Source organism: Polyodon spathula, chromosome 1, assembly GCF_017654505.1.
Source record: "Polyodon spathula isolate WHYD16114869_AA chromosome 1, ASM1765450v1, whole genome shotgun sequence".
Classification (NCBI taxonomy): domain Eukaryota; kingdom Metazoa; phylum Chordata; class Actinopteri; order Acipenseriformes; family Polyodontidae; genus Polyodon; species Polyodon spathula.
This window is the reverse complement of record NC_054534.1, coordinates 36,728,431-36,744,334: the sequence shown is the minus strand read 5'-3', so window position 1 is coordinate 36,744,334 and position 15,904 is coordinate 36,728,431. Positions and strand designations below refer to the sequence as shown.

The window sequence follows — 15,904 nt, the reverse complement described above, 5'->3', positions numbered from 1 at the left end:
GCCCCCTTATTAGTGTCTCTCAATTTAATACAAATATGGTGTGGAGATGTTTAGGGCAACTGGTACAAAGATGTGCTGCCACTATTTTGAATATACCAATCATCTAAACAGGTACTTATTTTTTTATACTTTTGGCATAAAAATTATTCTCTTTAATTTTTTTCAGGCCCCTAGCTCCAAGCGCAAACTGGAAGACACTGTTTTGGAATTCCGTCCGAGAGGAGCAATAACGCAGCCCCTGAAAAAGCTTAAAATAAACGTTTTTAAGGTCCACAAGTGTGCTGTGTGCAGTTTTACGACAGAGGACATTGTCAAGTTCCACGAGCACATCCCCCAACACAAATCTGATGGCTCCTCCTTCCAGTGCAGAGAGTGTGGCCTTTGCTATACCTCCCACAACTCCCTCTCCAGGCACCTCTTCATAGTTCATAAATTAAAAGAACCGCAGCCAGTATCCAAACAGAATGGGTCTGGGGAGGACAGCCAGCAGGAGAATAAACTAAACCAAGGGAGCATGGTCTCTGACAGTACCTCGGATAAAAAGTGCAAGGTTTGTGCCAAGACTTTTGAAACAGAAGCTGTCTTGAGCACCCACATGAGAACACATGGCATGGCTTTCATTAAGTCAAAAAGACTGAACTCAGCAGAGAAGTAAGAAATGTTTCATGAAAAGAAGAATACTATCCAAATACTGTTTTCAAGCACTCACAGCAAAGAGTGAAATGTTCACACTTACAGTGTTACCTCGTTATAAGGGTGCCCGTTGTACCTTTGAAACCAGTTATAAGGCGGTACGGTCATGGCTCCAGTTTGCCCTATAATGTCATTTCACAATGTGGAACTTACTTTTTACTAGGGCTTTTTAAGACCGCTTTATAAAGGGCAGCACTGTAGTACATTCTCAGCTGCTACACACTACACTTTAGACCTCTTTTCTCTGATACACCCTTACAGAATTACCCTTAAAACCTTTTCTGTATTTAAAATACAGTTTGTGAATATTTAAATAAAATCTCAAAAAACATTTTGTACACTTTAGTGTGTCTATAGGTGTTGAATGTTTTTATAGGATTTTTTCTTTTAAGGTGTTTTCTGTGTCAGAAATCTTCAAATTCGTGTAACTGTTTGGAATTGTTTGATACTGTGAATAAGTTATAGCTTGAGATTTACTATATAACCTCACAAACTGCAGTATTCCATTTTTCTATTGTTGCCGAATGTCCAAAGACAAATACTTAGAACAAAAAACTACAACTCTAGACATTATTTAATCCATCTAGTTCAACTTTAGGTAATCATGAGTTCCACATTTTATCAAGCTAAATATAAAAAGGAACAGATGGACAATAGATGTTATACATGGGAGGTCAAAATGTTCATGACATCGAGTAGAAATATGCCAGACCCTATTTTAATGACCTAAACCACTGTTGAACCTCCATTTACACAATGCAGTTTGGGGTAATTGTGTATCAAAGTTTTGAACCTCCTTATCCAATATTGTTGACTTTGAAATATTTCCTGCAAGGAAGGAGCTACAGAAACATATCAGTCTCAGGGTAAGCTACACATTAGTAAATCAAATATCTAGATAATGAGGGCCTTACCAATTCCATTGGGAACAGGAGAGCTGGCAAAAATGGACTGATAAAAAGCATACTTGATGAAAGTATATCCAGTGGCACGAATATTTTGACAATTCCTTGTACTTCAGAATAATGCATTACCGCTAATACAGAACGATACATAACATTGGATTTAATACATTTGCATATGCTTTTCTGACATACCGTTTTAAACAATCTGACAATATTGTGTGGGGAAAATGTATCTATTTGGTTAAATTTGCTATAAAAAATAATTCTCTGTGAGAGTTTTTATTTTATTTTATTTTTTGTATTTTTGTTTAGTTTTTGCTTTTATACATTAATGTATTTCTTTATATGACGTTTTGTATTTTTGTTTTTTAAAATAAGTCATTTTAGTGTAGATAGCAAACTGCATGAGAAGCTGTAACAGTTTTGGTCTTAGATTGTGTCTTGCTGCTGTTAGATAGGTGTCAGATGTCAATGTATGAAATGTTTATGTCAATAAAATGTGGAAGATGCCCACTACAACAGAATCTATTATATCTCTAAAAGGTATACTTTTTAATGATCAAGTGTTTAGGTTATGCATGTCCAGTGAGAAACTATCATCACATATGGTTGCTAAGGAACTATTTTTAAACATGTATACTGGTGCCTGAATTTAATTGTGTTGGTGCTATTTGAGGTACATTGGCACTAGAATCTAGCACTAAATGTGCACCTCTGTTAAAGAATGCGCTACAATAGTAAATCTCAAGTATGTGTATTTGTATTAGTGTAATTTCATTAAATAGCCCCGGGTTGCACCAGCTGGTAAATCAGCCCCATAGCTTTTTTTAAATTATTTATTTTGTGATGTGCTGTTGTGCACATGTGTTATTACAGTATTCTTGTCTGATGTGCATGTGTCAATGTATTGTGTGTGTGTGTGTGTGTTTTATTATTTTTTTTGACAAGCCCTGTGTTTTGTATGTGTGACAGTGGTGAGACACTTTCCTTGGTGCCTGCTGAAGTACGTCACTCGCACAATTTGCTTCTCTTTTTGGAGCGGTTCATTTCCAAATGAACTGGAATGTGCTTGGTTTCACATTGAAAAGTTGGAAAAGAGCAAAGTGACAAACTCACTGAGTCCATTTCCAAGCGACCCGAGAAGGCCTTTTCAAGTGATCTCGGTTCACTTGGTTTGATGTCTTTCCTGGTGTGATTTACGTGGTTCTTGGAGGTTTCACAAATAACTTCAATCCGCATCAAAGGGTCAAACTGACTACGTGTGAAAGTGCCCTTGGTATCAACCAGAAGCGCTGGAAAGTTATCGGAGGACCAATACATCATTTACTGATGCTTTGATACCCAGAATTCATCATGGCACAATTTGTACTGTAAAGCTATTGTTTACAACCCTGCTGGATTCAAAAAGATAAAATGTCGGTCTTTACCATGAGAGTAAGGGGAACAAAGATCCCCCAGAAGCAAACAAGTTTTTTTTTGGAGCTTGTGTTCATGCTGTACAATTAACCCTGACTCCAAAGTCAAGAAGCAAATTCAAAGTAACGCTTAAAATATGCCACACTTCTGGCATAAAAGATTTTCTTGACACTTCAATAAATCTGAACTACTCATTTGGAAACTGTGCCTGACTATTACCATATGTAAATACAAACTACCATTGAAGGAGGCCATATTCTCTCCTATTTTAGCTAAAGTGCTGATAAGCCCCAATATACCATTTTAAATTTAGCAACAAGACACAACGGAGTGAGTTGTTTAACAATTGCATGTCTTTCTCATCTGTAGTGAAAATCATGAACCTGTAAGAATAGGTTTTGGAAATAGCAAGGACTGCAGGGGGAGGTAGTGATGTGTCCATTCATCTGTTATACTAAAAGAAAACTACCTTAGACTTCGTTAAAAACAATGACTTATGTTCAAATTAATTAGTGCTGGGACAAATATTTGAATATGTAAACTAAATCATTGTAATGTATTCAGAGACAAATATAACCATGATCTTTCCAAGTATTTCTGAATAATTTTATCAAAAACCTCATGAAATGGCTTCCGAGTGGCGCATCCTGTAAAGGTGCTCCACATGGAGTGCAGGATGCGCACTATAGCCCAGAGATCGCAGGTTTGAATTACTGACCGTGACTGAGGGTTCCCAGGGGGTGGCGCACAATTGGCTGCGCACTGCCCTGTTTGGGAGGGCTTAGGTTGGCAGGGCAATCCGCAGTTCACAGCACACCAATGACCCCTGTGGCTGACAGGGCCATTCAGATCTGTGTTGTTCTCCGGCACTATAGGTCTGGTGGCTTCGCTGTGGATCCGCAGTGTGAAAAATGACGGATTGACAGGAGCACGTTTTGGAGGACGCGTGCTCCAGCCTCCGTTTCCCGAGTCGCTGGTGGGTTGCAGCGGTGAACCAGGATAAAAATAGTAATTGGGCATTCCAAATTGGGGAGAAAACTGGGGTAAAAACCATTGGCAATGACTAAAAATAAAAAAAGAAATAAAAAAAAGAACATGAAAACGAAACCAATGCATAAAAAACATCTGAAATAATAATAAAAAATATATTTTTTTTAATTTGGTTTTATTGGGTTTATTTTGCTTCCAAGAGATTTCAGATAGTATGCTTTTGATTTCCAGCTGATTTAAAACGAAGGATTTTTAAAATAATAGTTAAAATGTTGAAAGAATATTTGGATGTTTATCCCATCAATACAAATAATTATTTATAATCAACATATAGAAACAGGAAGGACATCTTGCTCAAAAAATGGACAGGAGGCAGTCCTATCCCCCAATAAATAACTTTGTTCCGGCTGACTCATGCATGCTAATCTGGATGGCTGGGCTAATGGAAAGTATTAGCCAAAACAAACACAACATAGCAAAATCTAGTCACAACCTTTCACACACAATAAATTGTAATTTCTCCAATTTTCATTGGTATTAGGCTAGAGAGCAGGGGTGAAATTAATTTAGCATACTTCAAACTACATGTGCCCTTCAATCAGTATTTAAACCACAATGATAAGATTGAGACCAGGGACCCAAAATGACTTGGTTTACATGCTTTATCGTTATTCTCTCTGTTGTAAGTTGTATGGCATTTAAAGAAAAAGTGTCAAGAAAATGTATGCAAGACACCAAGAGATTTATTCAGGACCTTAATGAGGACATCCCAAAAGAGTATGCTGCTTTGAGTAAGTACTACAATAATTGATACGTTTTGTGGATGAGTGTCGGTGGTTCATTTGAAACTTTAGTATATAAAATAATTGAAAGCAGTTACAAAGATTTCGATATTTTTAAAGACAGAGAACCCCCACAAGACGCCTGGCTTTAAATGTGTTTATGGTGATTTGAAATTATTAGAATAGTTCTGTCTATTCTTTTGTGTAACAAAAATTGGTTTCTCTGAAATTATAATAACAAAGATGAGGAGAAGGCATGTTGTTTCACTGCACTCGCTCTTGGGCTGCAGACTGAGATATCCCTTGAGATAGTATGAGAATAAAAGCTAGATATATTTATATGAACATTATTGTAGCAGGCATTATTGCAGGTATCTGTATGAGGCATCAGTAAAGGAGTTTAAAGTGAGAGCAATGGTTATAACAGTTGTGCTGTATAACACCTACTGCCCACAGTGAAAACAAAATGTAAGTGGTGTGTTTAACAATTCATATTGAAATAAACATAGTTCAAGTAAAATCCACCTAAAACTTGTGTAACCTAATTTAAAATGTAAAAAAATAAAACAAAAACTATGTTTTTTAACAAAATATCTATACAATATGGTTTACTGCATAAAATTCATAATAAATATCTGTGGGTTGTTGAGCGCAAACCACCCCTGTGTGTCATTATCTTCCAATTAAGAGGGCTGTAATTATTTTGTTGTTGTTGGCAGTGTATGATGCTTTTGGAAAAATGGGCAGCGATTTTGTGGGTGGAAACATGAACAGACCAGGATCGTTCAGCGAATGCATTTTAGCCAATGCAGGTGGTTTCAGTGGGCAATACTGCCAAGTCATGTTAATACAGGTAAATATTCTAAATAAATAAATAAATAAATAAATGATAGTCAGGTATAATTTACTACATGATATAATTAAACACTTTGAGACGCAAACGTACAAATAATGCAGTAAGGGCTGCACACAATTGCATTTTCTTCAACCCCATCCATCTCTCGCTTCATAACGTGTCATAAAAATAAATACAGATTTTTTACAGATTTAATGCACACCATTTCTGGTGTGGCTGACACATTTTTTGGTGTTTATTCAAGCCAAAATTGCCCTGAAGTACCCTCTCAAGGTGTATCTAACCATATATTAAGTCCAATATGAGTACAAAAATATATGTATGCAATTTCTAATCATTTGTTTTGCGAATAGGAACAAACTGGGTACTTAGTGGGCCTGTGTGTTCCAGATTCTTGTGAAGAGGCTGAAATTGAAATATTAGTGGCAAATGGTAAGTACTGTATTGTTACCATATTATGTTTAGAAAACCTGTACTCTTTGTAGAATAATTCCAGTGCAGCATTAACTGTCAGCACTCTGACGGCCATTCTTTAGTGTAATGTGTATCCCTATTAAAGATATTCTGTAAAAGAAGATTCAAATAAACTATGCACGCACCATATTTGAAAACAATTACGAGCGGGCTACATAAATACCTGAACAATACAGTTTCAAATGCTTTGAAACACAATATTATACAATCGTTAAATATTTAAAGAAATCGGAAAAGTATAAAACAAGATAATACCCATTTATTCCATTTACATGCTTGTACCATACAGTTTTTCTTTTGTTTTACATTACAACCTTTTTTTTTTTTTTTTTTTTTTGGCAGATGTATTTAAGTATAAGGATACATCATTAGTGCCTCCCATTCCATCTGTGCTTCTTCACAACTCTACACAACAGATACCAGTATCCACAACAAAATGTCTGAAAAAAAATGGTGCTCCAGATGCATCTGCTATAGTTTGCCTGTAAGTGTTTACATATACCTGGAACTACAAGTATGCATTTTGGGAAATGAATAAACACCATAAGGTTTAATGTGGATCATTAAGCAGTGCTGAAAGGACCTGGTGTTCATATAACAAATCTCACTCAGTAAATTGATATTCTAATTCCTAATACTAATCTCGAAAGTGGATGGTACAGTCTGTGGGTGGCAGATTAAATATCACATTGCTTGTGAACTGGCAGGTCCCACATTATATTTAGGGTACTGTGTAGTATCATCGCTGTGTTTGTCCAACATCAATATGTGAAATCAACTGTGTGTGAAATTAAGATCATGAAAAAAAACGTAATTACTCATACTGTCCTTATTGAGAGACCAAATATCATTATTTTTTTTCTTTCGGAGTTACACAAATCCATTACACTACAGTTTGAAAACAATCAAGCTATAACAAATTCCCGTGACAGGATTTTTTAAAAATATATATTTGATCTGATTCTATTGAAAATCATTAAATAAATTCCTTTAAATTCTGTTTACCTCCTTTATAACCCCTTGCAGGTTTGTTTGCAGTTTCATTGTGGCACTACCCCTAGGTGGAACTATTTATGTAGCCTTAATAAAATGGAAAAAACAAAAATGGACTCTATCCACTGTTGGTTCCAAATTTAAGTCAGACCCAAATATTTATGGTACCTTTCTTCAACATGATGTGCACCAGAAACATGCCAATATCTTCAGTGCAGATGTAGCATCACCAACAGAACACACATTGGCAAAAGAAGTGGAAGAAAACAACAAAAGTCGTGAGTATCCAATTAATCCAATCATAACACAAGAGCTTCCACAATGCTCAGTTATAATAAAGCTTTGTTTGTTGCAGCCAGTCAAATGTGTTGTCAATGGACAGCGTGTGAATCTCTGATTTGCTTAACCTTGTGCAATACCACGTAAATGAGGAATGTGTGCACTGCCATTGCATTTCTTCAAAATTAGGCCTTTAATTGTGTCTTTGGCGGGGAAGGAGAAAAGGAACGAGATTGCTTTAAGGATTTCTTTTTTGCTAATGACTGTTTTGTAAGCCCATTTAAAATGAATTAAAATCAAGTTTGCTGTTCAAAAACCAGTTTTCAAAAACATTTATAACCAAACTTTGTATAAAAATTCTCAAGGATTGCTATCTGGGTGGAGGGGGTTTTGAAGGCCAGTTTTCATTGTAATGCAAACATGATTAAGACTTTTTCGGACCAACATTTTATACATACATCCTTTAAAACCAAAAAAGCATCTAATAACTACACTGTCTTATCAGATGAATGTTTCTTTTCAGGTTTGGTTTACTTTTTGGATAATTTTTTGAAAACATTCTCGTTGCAAAATAATTTTTCATCTCTGTGGGCTACGAAGGACAAAGGACATTATTCTGCACTGAATGGAATTCGAATTTTGAGTCTCCTGTGGATCATTTGTGGACACAATATCCAGTTAAGCGCTTGGGAAAACTTAGGTACTACTTAGGAAATGTTTGAAATTACAGCAGACCAGAAGGAAATGTGTTGAAAAGATTATATTGCCGTGTATTTGTTCTTGTCATAAATAAAAGACTTTCTTCATTTCATCTACAAGGTCAGTTTTTATTGAATGCACAAAAAGGATAAAAACTTTTTTTTAATGGTTAGATTGAAGTTCATTCCCATTGAATATTCAATGGAGCAGAAGTAGGTCACCACCTATAGTATACTGCTTCAGGAGCACTTCCTTAGTTTCTGTTTATAATCAATTACCTATTTTTACAGGAGACTACACTAAAGTGTAATTAAAAGTGGCCTAAATATGTATTGAATTGACTGTCTGAGAGAATTATATTTATATTCATTCTTCACTGTTTTTACCTTGTATTTAACACCTTTGGCATGCTGTTGGTGTACCACAGACCTATAGTCTGCACTACAGCCTAGTGAGTCAGAATTAGTGCTTTAGAGATTGTTGTCCGAGTGGTCAGATGTTTATAAAGCATGTTTGTTGACAGTTGTGTTTGTTTTTACAGACAATGCTAAAAGATGGAAAGACAGTGTAGCAAACAATCCTGCTTACATTGTTGCATTAAGTGGACCCTCCTATTTAGCTGTGGATACCTTCTTGCTTATTGGGTAAGCATCACAGACTTCAGTTTATCCATCATTCCAATAGACAATGTCTACCACTGAAGCCCGCCTTTTTTGATGTTCAGAATATCAGAAATTTTCTTTTTCTTTTGCACACATATAATAAAGTCATTTGTAGAATATTCACACCTGCTGTGCTTTTTCTAGCAGACAAAGAGTACCTGAAATTGGGTATTGGTATATGACAAACCTGCTGCTGGAATGGAACATTTTCATTTTACTGTCTGTTTTGTATTTCTTAGTTACTTAAATGTGTAATATGTGCACATGGGCTTTAACAGCTTCCTCTATCCCTCCATGGCAAATCATTTTTATGCCGGCCCTGTTTATATTGTAGCTTGAACGCATAAATACAAATATAGAGCAGGGATTCGATCCATTGCTTATGTGTGGCTTTTTGTTATACAGTGGTCTCCTGAGTGTAAAATCACTTTTCAGCTTGATTGATGGAGCAGATGATAAGATGACCGTACAGCTTGTGGGGACATTTTTGCTTAACAGAATAAAGAGGTACAATATGCTTGCCTTATTTTATTGAAATCATTTAAGAAAATAGAAATGTATTCAGAGCCACAATATAATTTTCAATTGGGTAATTGTTTTATTGTTTTAGTGAGCCAGGATCAGAATCACTCGACTCTAATTTAATTAAATGGTGGTTGGTGGTGGGGGAGGAGATGGGGTGGTGGGAGAGGGGGTGGTGGTAGGGAGTGGGGAGGGGGGGACCCTTATGAAAAAGTACAATTTAAGACTTGTAAAAGTATCTATGTTTTGGAAACTTGTAAACCGCTTACCTGTCCGGTGATAGTTAGTTTAAAACTGTCAAAGTTTAGTTAATGCTCCTTGCTGGAGTTAGGCTTTTGTTTCATTTGATTTATTTTGTAAACAAATAAATATGCAGGCATTTATATATACAGAATTTAATTTCTGTGGTTCTATTTTTACACAAAAAAGAGTGAAAACGACCCTGCAAACGGCAAACTTACACCAGGTCGTCATAAATATATGCAAATTATTTTCTGCATATCCAGTTGTGTTGCACTAAATGGATTTGTGTTATTGTGTGTTGCAGGATCCAGCCTCTCCACATTTTCATGGTTTGCCTATCGATTGGATTACTTTCCGTTGTCCCTAAGGGTTCCTTCTGGAGTTTTGCAGAAATGCAGATAGATATTTGTAAAAAATATTGGTGGGCAAACATGCTGCTTATAAATAATCTGTTTTTTTACCCTAACTCGGTATGTTTAATTTCACTCTTTTTTCCTTTTACTAGTTGTAGTCATAGCCTTGTAGTATTTGTTTTACATGTAAGCAAATTCTCTATAAACAAATTCAACAGCTCACACTACACATTTCTGTCAAAATATCATAATGAAAAATGTGCTCTCAAAAGTCAGTCATATTATAAAAGAGAAATGCCAATAATACGGGTTATAGGGCAGTGGAATTGTATACAGTAGGCAGCAACAGCAAGTGATAATAATATTGTGAAGTGACATGCATACCTGTCAACCCTTTTGGAGCCCAGTTTGTATACCAGAGTTTTCAAACCCTTAAGGAATGCTTCCAAACCTTACGAAATTCAGTTCTGACTCAAAAATCATAGTATAAAAAAAAGAAAGAAAAAATACAGAAGTTCTCCCAGTTTAGTAATTGAAAAAAAGCTTTTTCATCATTTGCTTTGTTCATTATAACAAAATGTAATATACTTTAACATTATTAACATTTTTAACATTATAACCATCATCCATAATGAACATAAGGTTTTGATTTGCCCGTAAGATTTTCAACTTGCGGCCGTAAGACTTAAAAAGAAAAAAGAAAAACGGGAAACCCGTAAGAGTTGATAGGTATGTACATGGGTTCTGTATTATCGCTTTAATTATCAAGAGTGCAAAGTGCATTTTAATTATGATATCTGTATGGCAGTGGAGCCCCTAGTGCTAATCATTGTGCACTGTGCTGACACTTACATTGAGGAGATCACATTTCATTTCAAGTGAAACAGACAGACTATTGGAAACCTTCCAACATTTTGGTAAATATTTAATACAGTCTTAATACTTTGTAATGATGGGAGGAACATGGGGTTCTCATTGAATATTCCTTGATTTTTAATTAGCTGGACAACAAAAGTATAATTTTTACCGTATTACAGTAAAGACATCTCACCAAAGTAAGAAAACCTACCAAAGAAAGGCAATAAACGCTCTGATCTACAGTAGATAGCGTCATTTCTGTTTAAGATGCCTTTTATGCACTGGTGTCCTTTGCATGATATCGTTTTGATAGTCATGTAAACACTATGATATTGTGTTTAATAAACTCATGTTATATGAATGAACATTGACCATTTTTTACATTACAAGCAGTGTTTGTTTGAATATTCTAATATTTGTCCCAGCATTAATATACTGGGTTGGATTTAGATTCATAAACTTTCATAATATGTTTACTCCCATTACTTTTTCTAATGTAAATGACAAATGATTATTTAATGAGGACATCATTATGTTTTAAGTCATTTTCTTCTTTTTTTTTTTTATTAACAAAACGTCTGTCTGTTAATGAACAGATGTCTGTGGGTCTAACATATGCCAATACAATATCATGGATCTGAGAGGGGTAAAATGTACAATACATTTCTGATAGAAGGAGCGTGGATCATCTGAGTAATAATATTCCATAAAATATCCCAAGTAACATAAAAGAGGAGCATTTTTTAGCTGAATGTATGCAAATATACAAAAAATTCAACCCAAAACAGCTAAGTCATGCACATTATACATATGGCCATTTTATTAGACTTAGAACTCTCAACTAGACTTTTAAATATTAACAGTTCATATTGTAGCTACATTTTGTTAACTGTTGTTTTCCAATATAAATATGTGTTTTCTTATTTTTAGTGCATTCCATGGTCATGGTATCTGGCTATTGACGTCCAGTTCTATTTTACAACACCTTTGCTGGTTTTTCTGCTCCGAAGGCAAGTGCAGGAGTGCTTGTACTGGAAGATAAATGCAATTAAGCTTTAAATTGTGTTGTTGTGTTTTGAATGCTTTAAGAAACATCTGTGTTTGCGAGTTTTCCCATACTTTAGTAAACCTTTAACAGAAAATTCAGTATTAAAAGCCCATGTAGGGTGGGGAATTTGTGAATAATACAGTTCATACCCCTTGGTCGAGTCCTGCAAAGTAGAATTTACTCAAAATCTGAGCACCACTCTTAACATTGGACTGCATCACAATGTGACTAAATAAGGCAGTGCTACTCCTTCACAGGAAGTGTCTCTCAACTTCACATTGTACATTGCATATAATTTAACACAAAAAACATTGTTTTCTATCTTTACAGAAATACATGCACACTGATTGCTGTAGCAACCATCTTCCTTTTAATTCCCTGCATTATCAGTGCCTTGCTAACAGCATATTTCCAATTACCACTGTATCTACCAAGTGAATGGTATGTATTTGTTTTGTATTTTTGTATTTCATAAAACATCATGACGAGCCCTATTATAAAGCAGAGAAAAAGGCAAAGGCAAATAAATGAACGGTTTAATACAAGCAAGAAACAACAAGGTTGTAGATGGGGACGTGACACAGAGGAGCCACGAATTCAAGCCCATATCTTTTAAAATGTATAGATTTATAAAGTGTATAACTTGTTATGAAAAAGGTGCATTAGCCCCTCAAGGCTCTATATGTACATGTTTGCATTTCTAATTGTAATTTACATTATTCAATACATATTTTCAATTATCATACCCAGTATCTGCCAAGGTTTCATCTTCTTAATAACGCAATATAACAGTTATTTCACCTAACGAAGCATTTAAAACATTAACACAGTGTTACCATTGCATATTACTATATACAGTATCAGGAATTATTTGTCTACCAATGACCTTTTTTTCAGGATTTACAAGGCATACTTTGAATATTATTATAATAAGCCATATTCCAGATATGGTCCATATTTGATTGGAATCCTTCTGGGCATGTTCATGAATGCCAAGAAAGATCGTCTTTTAAAGAAACAGGTAATTTAATTTAATAGTTCTCATTTCCATTTATTTCACTGGTGTTGTTTTTTATGCCTATGGTAGACTTGTTTCCAGTGCTCATTATCTAAAATTTGTTTAGTATTTAATCCAGTAAATGCTAATTATTTATATAAATCTAACCATAATACAGGGCAAAGATTAAGTTGCATGACAAGAAAATACTGAATACTGGTAATAGTGGGTTCCATATTAATTAGAGTAACCTATGAAATCATTTTTTTTTTTAAAAGCCTTGGTTCTCTTTCAGTGGCAGGCTGCAGTTGGCTGGATTTCCTCGTTGACCTCCATGGCTTTGTTGGTAGCCCTAGCGTATGTTTTACATGAGGTTCCCAATTATCCGTCTGCACCTCACGCTATATACCAGGGGCTGCACAGGACTCTCTGGGCTGTTGCTGTTGCCTGGATAATATTTGCTTGTGACGAAGGTTTCGGAGGTACTTGGTTAATTTACAGTGTTACTGTTATTGTCAGTGCTGAATATCAATAAGCTGTATCTTTGCTGTTACTGCAGTTCAACAGAATTGCTTTGTAACCCAGTTTGTAGTGAGAAGAGCATTTGAACTTTTTTTTTTTTTTATCTTACTAGATTCATTTAGTGTAGACGATTAATTTAACTTGCAGTGTGGAAACATGACTGTTTTTTTTTTTTTTAATCTTAGCCACCTATTTAACAAACTTTAAATCGCTTGAACCAGCAAGACCAGCAGAAAAACAGCATATTACTAGCTCTGGACATACCAGTTCTGGTCATTGCTTGAATTTCTAACAGGGCAACACAGATTTATTGAAAATACTACTTCAGCTGAAGGAAAATGTTACATATTAATTCTTGGCCCTTTAGCCATCAGAACTGTTAAATTCTCAAGCCTTTTTTTAGCTTACGTAGATAGAGTAGGAATCAACATTTTAGACACACTATTAAATTGTAAATAGCTTTAAATTACATTTCTTACTGTCTTGTGTGTATTTTTATAGTAAATAAAAGCAGATCCATCTATTGAACACATACCCTGTATTGCTAGCAATACAAAAGTAAACTAAATCCACAGCAGCTGTCCATTAGATGGCACTGACACTTATTAATTGACACAAAATAGACACTTTGGCCGACAAATGTCTATCTGGTAATTAGAATTTAAGAGTGGCTTTTGAGCTCAAACCAAAGCACCTTAGACTACAGTATATCAAAAAAGAATCAAATGATTTGTTTCAAACACTGTAAAAAGGTAAAGTAGAAATTATCATTAAAAGCACATATCCTAATTACTCAATCTTACAAACGTGGGAGGGTGGTGCACTCTAGTTAGAAGGGATTCAGTTAACAATCTTTTTTATATGATTTTTTAAAAAATATATGTCACCTTTAATACATACTGGTAGTTAAACATCAGTTTGAACTTAAATTACAATTCTGTTGCTGTTATTACTATATTGAATTCTACTGCATTTGTAACACTTTTTTTTTTCTTTTTTTAAGGATATATAAATACATTTCTTTCCCTAAATGTGTGGATCCCATTTTCAAGCATCAGTTTTGCATGCTTCATGATACACCCTCTTCTTATTATTATATTCAATGGAGTTCAGGAAACGTTATTCCATTATACAGACATTAACTTTGTGAGTATCAAAACCGTTACAATACATTTAATTCCATTTAAGTATACATATCATGTTCCCAATAAAGGTGTAATTGCTAACTTTTGATTCAAATGTGAATCAGTCACTGATAAAAATAAACAAAAAGATTCTAGTGTGGTTTTAGTGTTTTTATGTTTAGTTTACAAAAGTGGAAGTGATAATACCTATGGCTACATATTATGTTTTCTCTCATAGAATTTGTAACACACTAAGCACAAAAAGATGTAGACTAAAATGGATTACTAAAATAAAATCTATCAAAGCAATAACACAGAAGAAACCAAGTGCCAAATGTTTTATTTATTTATGTATTTATTTTTTGCAGTTCTACCTTTACATGGGGCACATTGTTCTGACAGTCGCTTTGGGATATGTACTAACTGTGCTGGTTGAAAAACCATACTTATTTCTAAAGCGCCACATTAAATAATTATGGACTATGCAAGCTGTGGAAGGCACTCAAGTTTTATACTTGCAATAAAAAAGGCACATGAATTTTAAACAAAAGAGAATGTTTTGTGGATTTTAAGAACCAGTCGCAAATTGATGCCATTAATTGATTTTTTACTATAAAAATACATCAAAGTGATAAATCAAAATTGTATATTTATAATGTTTCATTTTATGTTATTTTGTTCCACAATTGAGTCATAAAAACTGTTAATTTGTCAGCATCTTGAAGTCTCTGATTTTATATTTGCTTGTTTTACACAAACCTTTGTTAAACTAACACTGTGTTGTTCAGTTGGCTAGTAAACATCTAAGATATGTTCTTACAAAGAGCCTGGTTCACTTCCCTGATTCAAGCTGTCCTAGTATCCTCACACTTTTTACCTGTAAATACATAGAATGAACTGCAAGCTCCATTCTCGTGTGTCCTTCATTCCATTCACAAAAATGAGCACTGTTGGCAGATGACTAGACAAATAGATAAATTTGGGTGGAGGGTTCATTTTGAAGGATGACAGTGCCAAGATGTGAAGATCAGGCCCTATTATATATTGAAGATAATATTTATGTATTTTTCATTTTTTGGATGTTGACAATCATCCTGAGTGATTCCATGCCTGTACAATTCTAGTTGATTCCAATGAAATATCTTCTAGTGACCTTTCAACAGATGGATTCTGATACAAGGCAAAATGTGTAGTACTGGAGCAACAGATGTCAGAGCCACTCGGAACGGTTGTAAACATTGTGAAGGGTCAATGGAAAGAAAGGAAATTAAACGATACTTGAAGCTTTTGAACCTTGAATGATATGTTGGCAGTATTTCTCTAGCGTCACTTTTCAAATTTTAATTTTCAAATGCAAAGTTTAATATAGAATATACCTAATAAAACTATGAGTTAGTTGTATTGTAATGTAGTTAAATGTATGGCTGAAAAGAGACACACAGCTAAAAATACCATCTATGACAAGCAACTTGAGAGTTCATTGCTTCA

The 15,904-nt window shown here is 34.6% G+C and overlaps 2 protein-coding genes across 4 annotated transcripts in view; both read left to right on the top strand.

Moving 5' to 3' along the window:
• The window catches only part of LOC121318135 (zinc finger protein 532-like), a 51,266-nt gene extending 49,140 nt beyond the window's left edge, over positions 1-2,126 (top strand). For all 3 annotated transcript variants that reach the window (XM_041254495.1, XM_041254484.1, XM_041254502.1), the window contains one exon: positions 167-2,126. In XM_041254495.1, the coding sequence (XP_041110429.1) occupies positions 167-655 (489 nt within the window). In that variant the 3' untranslated portion in view covers positions 656-2,126. The remainder of the gene's footprint in view (positions 1-166) is intronic.
• Positions 2,127-4,139: 2,013 nt separating this feature from the next.
• Positions 4,140-15,002, top strand: oacyl (O-acyltransferase like). Its single transcript, XM_041256558.1, has 15 exons — positions 4,140-4,795; positions 5,506-5,639; positions 5,996-6,074; positions 6,459-6,600; positions 7,143-7,387; positions 7,912-8,088; positions 8,629-8,731; positions 9,155-9,256; positions 9,819-9,984; positions 11,656-11,735; positions 12,104-12,214; positions 12,671-12,794; positions 13,066-13,252; positions 14,296-14,438; positions 14,785-15,002. The coding sequence occupies exons 1-15, from the start codon at positions 4,648-4,650 to the stop codon at positions 14,887-14,889; spliced, it is 2,046 nt and encodes a 681-aa protein (XP_041112492.1). The 5' UTR covers positions 4,140-4,647; the 3' UTR covers positions 14,890-15,002.
• Positions 15,003-15,904: the final 902 nt, after the last annotated feature.

Excerpts from the sequence above, each read along its gene's own strand:
- oacyl (XM_041256558.1), top strand. The coding sequence starts at position 4,648 with ATGACTTGGTTTACATGCTTTATCGTTATTCTCTCTGTTGTAAGTTGT. Across the intron at positions 11,736-12,103 it reads CTGGTTTTTCTGCTCCGAAG|AAATACATGCACACTGATTG; the intron begins GCAAGTGCAGGA and ends CTATCTTTACAG. Across the intron at positions 14,439-14,784 it reads ATTATACAGACATTAACTTT|TTCTACCTTTACATGGGGCA; the intron begins GTGAGTATCAAA and ends TATTTTTTGCAG.